This window comes from Triticum aestivum, chromosome 2A (assembly GCF_018294505.1).
Source record: "Triticum aestivum cultivar Chinese Spring chromosome 2A, IWGSC CS RefSeq v2.1, whole genome shotgun sequence".
NCBI classification, from domain to species: domain Eukaryota; kingdom Viridiplantae; phylum Streptophyta; class Magnoliopsida; order Poales; family Poaceae; genus Triticum; species Triticum aestivum.
The window spans coordinates 335354592-335359752 of record NC_057797.1 but is presented as its reverse complement, the minus strand read 5'-3'; the positions used below and the strand labels follow the sequence as shown (position 1 = coordinate 335359752).

Below are 5161 nucleotides of genomic sequence, written 5' to 3'. Positions count from 1 at the left end.
ATTGAACTTCTTGGTTTTTCAATTTGGATTTCTTGGTGTTATTCATTAGTAACGATTCAAGTCTTAGTTATGTGGAAAACATCAAACCGCCCAATTATTTAAATTTGAAATTCTAGAGCTTTTTAAAAAACAAGAAAAATCTAGTATATATACTTTTTGAACTGCTTTTTTTTAACTTGACCTTCTTGGTATGTTAATAAACGTTGGACTTCTCCATTATTTAAGTTTGAGCCTCTAGGTTTTTCGTAGAAATGAGGAAAATCCATTTTCTCTAAAAGCACAAGAACAAATAGTTGAACATCAAATTGATGATTTTATTTCTTCAGTAACAGGGAAGATCTAAGGTTTTTTATTTTTTTGCTCTATTTACTATATTGGACGTCTTGGTTTTATTTCTTTCGTTTACAAAAAAACCTAGTTTTTCAATAAACATGGAACACTCCGCTCTTTTAATTTCAACTTCTAGGTTCTTTTAGAAATGGGGAAATCCATTTTTTAAATAATTTTTGAACTGCTCTATTTTTATAGTTTGACCTTCTTTGCATTTCTTTAGAAACGTGAAAAAATGTTGTTGTTACTTCATTTGAACTTCTTGATTTTTTGGAAATAGGAAAGTTCCAAAAAGTTATAAACATTCAACTGATATGTTATTTTAATTTGAACCTTTCGTCCTTTTTGACCCTTTTTTGTTTTTTTTACAAACTGCAAGTGTGTTGTTTTTCTGAACTTTTTTTAGTGTAAACAAACATCTATAGCGTCACAGGAACAAATTAACAATAATCTTTCCGTCATTCTTGTTTCGACATTTTCAGAAGAAAAAAATGAGTGCAAGGACACAACCATAATAGAACAATTTTTTGGAATGTGATCCGTATAGAAAAGGCACTCGTTTCTGGGAATTAAGGTACGGCCCTCTGTTTCAATATCCCATGTTGTTTTTTCTTCTGTCGCATTGCACCCTTATGTTGAATGCCTTTTTTTACCAAACTGCTACTGAAGTACACACATATATAACTAAATTTATTCCTATTTATATTGAATTGTTTTTTTGAGAGCACGTGAAAGACGTGCCTTAGCTTTATAGAAAGGGAGAAAAATACTTACAAGATATTACAAGCCGCGAGCATCACCAGAAGGCGTGCCTACGTCCTCCTCAACCAGCTCCAAAGCGACTACTCACAAAAATGCAGCACTCCACTCCCTCTCGCCAATGCCCATAATTAGCGTTCCCTGAGAATGTCCCTGACCGTATCTAGTTCATTACACATGTTGCTCCTACCAAAAACCATACTATTCCTCTGCTCCATAAATTCCAACAAACCACCGTGACAAGAATCATAGTCCTTCCGCTGTACCTTCGGTACCCTCTTCCTCGAAGCTACCCACCAGTCCTCCACCCTTTCATGTCCATGTGGCAACAGCTCCAAAGGGATCTCAACCTTGGTGAAGCATTGGAACCACACCTGACTGGCATAGACGCAATGTATGAGGATGTGATCCACCGTGCCCTCCTCCTGCTCACACAAAAAGCAAGGTGAGATCGTGTCCTGCAATCCGTGCCTCACTTGTCTGTCCGAAGTCCAGATCCTGTATCGGACGGCCTAGCAAACCGCTGGTAAACAACTTTTTGGACTGCTGTAATACACATAGAAAACTCAATACATTTCAGATGCTAAAACCTAAAAGATCACATAATTGTTGAATACATAATCATTCATTTTTTTCTATACAAATCCGATGAGCTAGCACATACAATTTCCTCTTTATAAGGAATAAGAATAAACACCCACATGGGCGGCCAAATGCTACCCATCTACAGTAGCACAACAAGTTGATTTCCCTAAATTTCTGTTGTATAGAATCTTCAAAACAACAACTAATTTTGTATGACAGCAGAAGTCAATAGTGACATCACGCACGCACACAACATGTCGTCCGCGGTCATCGCCACACACACTATTCGCTGATGTCAGGAGGTTCTGTGTCGCTCTAGTTAATCTATGATTCAACAAAGATAAAGCCATGGAGAAATGCGCAAACGGGAGAGGGAGCGAGCAGGGACATAAAACTGAACTTTTATCTGGCGCAAAGCTGAACTTCTTTGAATCTAAAGACACACTGTAGTAGAAGAAGAGTAGCAGCAAACCAACTAATCACTTTGTTCGTCCTTGTGTTGGAGGAAGCAACCAGGAGAACGCGAGGTAATGGATGCTGCTTCAAGGCAAGCTAGCTGCTTTTCCCATGAGAACATGGTAATAGATGCCATCAGCATGCTGTTGTGCTGATCTTGCGGCCAAGCAGCCGTTCGATTGGAGGCCTGGACACCAACGCAAGCAATGAGGAAGACAAGGGAGGCTCAACTAGGACTGCACTACGACAAACATGTTGATGCCGACCCGTGTTGCGATCTTTCAAACAGTAGGAAGCCGGCACAACTACCTGGCAGAGTTACCTGGACACATCTACTGTAGAACTGCAGGTCGAGGCCTCCTCTACCTGCAAGCCGAGGTCTTCTCCATCTGCAGGTGGTGGTGTGGTAGGCACGATGGACGACAACATGTGAGGCGATGGGGAGCATAGCACCAGCGGCAGGGCGAGCCGGTGGGAGCTCGAGGCGAGCGGAAGATGGCGCCAGTGTGGAGTGTGCGGGTCTCCGTCGGCGCGCCAGGGAGGAGCTGGATCCTCGTCGGAGGATCTAGGACTTTGCTAGGAGGTGGATCACAGATGTGGCAGAAGTGGCTCGCGGGGGTCTTCATCCACAGAGGGGCGGGCTGCAGCGAGATCCCGGTGACCTTTGGAGGGTGGTGGTGCGCCGGCATCCCAAGATGTGGAGGAGCGGTCGTGGCGGCGAGATGCAAGGGCGGAGCTTGGTTGGCAGTGCGCGTGGGCGGGCGGCCGCAGGAGCACGACGCGTGGGCCAGAGGAGGCGAGTCGGCCGCCGGGGAGAGAGCGCACCGGCGACGTGGGACACGAGGAAGGCGGCGCAGTGGTGGCCGCCGCCATGGGTTGAAGCAGTGGGAGGGAGGCCGCCGCCGTAGGTATAAGCAGGGGAGGGAGACCGCCGGTGGAGAGCGCGAACGCAGAGTCCACGACGGCGTATGGCGGTGGAGGCCGTGGTGGCGCGTGGTTGCCAGATGCTGTCGGCCGGCGGCGGCGTTGTGTGGGGATCGGCGATGACTTTAGGTGTTTTTTTCTTCGAGTGGGAAGTTCGAGTGGGTAGCCTTCTTAACGTTTCCAGATTCAGAAACATGCGATCAGACCCACGGTGTGATCAGAATAACTATTTTGATCCTAGGATCAGAATAGTGCTACTATCTATATAAGACAGAGCTATTTTGTTACTAGTAACATAATAATATTTTGTTACTCTCGTCCCTATATACGGCGCCTTCCATCAGAAACAAAAACACCAACCCGAACCGGTATGTTCCCGTCCTACCCAAGGAGAAAAAAAAACTCTTATCCACTCGCCACCCCATAGCCTCCCGATTCACCTCCACCTTCCACCGTCGGGCGCCGTCCCCCGCAACTCTGACGACCTCCTTCCCCAGCTCCGGCCGCCTCCCTCCCTAGCGACGGCCTCCTCCCAGCGCGCCTCTGGCCGGCCTCGCCTCAATCGCGCCGCCATCTGACCTCCTTTCCAAGCACGCCGCCGGCCGGTCTTCTCCCCAGCATGCCACCGGCCGGCCTTCTCCCCAAGCGCGCCGCCACCCGGCCTTCCCTTTAGCCTGCCGCCACAGGCCCCTCCCCCCGCGCGCCGCCACCGGCCCCCTCTAACCCTACGCGCCGATGCCGTCCCACTCTCCCAGCGCACCACCGCCCCCCCCCCTCCCTCGGCGCGTCACCGAGCGCCCCATCTACCACCAGTAGCGCTACTGCTTGTCCCCACTTCGTCGTCACTGCACACCATCGTGGTGGAGGCGCAGCATCGCCTTCGAGATGCTCCACCAGGTTCTCCTCCGGCGCTAACTCAAACTGTCGCGCATCATCCTTCGAACAGTCGGGCCTCCTGTCCCTGAGCTGGCAGTCCCCTGGCCTCCGGCAGGCCTTCGTCTCCGGCCGTCAGAGTGGCGCACAGGGCGTTCACCACTGGCACCACTGGCCGTTCACCATCAACACTCGTGGCCATTCAACGACTCTCCTTTGGCACATACGTTTTCTGGATTTATTGAAACATGCAGAGGTAAACAACATGAAAAGTTCAAAGAGCATTGAGATTAACATACACTGCTCTGCTAATCCCTATACTGCTTACTTAGTACTAGTTCCAATCATGCCCTGTACTAAAAAGAAACATACACTAGGTGTCACAGTTCACTACGGATTTTATCATCAGTTCATGAATAATCACAAAAAAAAGACCAATGTGTGTTACTACCATGCGAGGCTCCCCTGCTGGATGTCGGTACCGAAGGGGCATCCCCGCGGCCACAGACTTCTCTTCTCTCCTACAATTCAAGGTTGATTTTCCTCTTAAATATTCACACAGAAAGAATGGAGCTCCTCCGTACACATTGTGCGCCGGCGTGAGAACATGTTATACTAATTAGTAAGTTCAAGAACTATGTTCTAAACTGAAGCTCAGACAAGGAGACGGGGATGACAGTTGTTCATTTTATTTAGCCCACAAATTTCTTCAGCCCACAACTATGCTCTATTGTTCATTTTATTCAAGAGTTCCAACTTGAGGTTGATGACTATTAACCCTGCTAGTGGATAGATGTGCCTTCTTCGGCATCACTGTGATATCCACCCATTGTGCTTATTGATGTGATGTTGTGAACTTTTTTAGTGCTATAAAAATTGTTTACTTCTAGTTGCTGCTTGATGCCATGGCTGACATGTGCAAGTTCAGTCATTGTCATAGAGCGAGTCTGGAAGTTTGATTTAGTTAAAAGGTAGGAAAAGAAAAATCCCAGTGCTAGTGTGGAGAACCTGCAAGTTCTAATAATGTTGTATGCCAGGTTAAGGACAGTCATCCGGGTGCAAGGGAGCAACTGGTGATGGAGGTTGAGTCAAAGTGTTGTGACTGGCTACTGCAGATCCTCTGATGGTAATGCCCCTCTACATTTGAATTGACAAAAAAGTTAGAGAATTTCAGTTCCTTTGTACTGATGAGATCTTCAGTCGACGACGAAAAATTGCAGAGTTCTACTTCCTC

The 5161-nt window shown here is 47.4% G+C and overlaps 1 protein-coding gene across 2 annotated transcripts; it reads right to left on the bottom strand.

Annotated features, from left to right (window-relative positions):
* Positions 1 to 999: 999 nt before the first annotated feature.
* Positions 1000 to 3277, bottom strand: LOC123188626 (uncharacterized). 2 transcript variants are annotated; one of them, XM_044600798.1, is made up of 2 exons: positions 2497 to 3277; positions 1000 to 1514 (listed from the first exon to the last, which is right to left on the bottom strand). In XM_044600798.1, exons 1-2 carry the CDS (start codon positions 2817 to 2819, stop codon positions 1379 to 1381), a joined length of 459 nt encoding a protein of 152 aa, XP_044456733.1. In that variant the 5' UTR covers positions 2820 to 3277; the 3' UTR covers positions 1000 to 1378. The 2 variants fall into 2 exon arrangements, with proteins under 2 accessions (XP_044456733.1, XP_044456734.1); XM_044600799.1 differs by having other exon boundaries at positions 2453 to 3275.
* Between the last annotated feature and the right edge of the window lie 1884 nt (positions 3278 to 5161).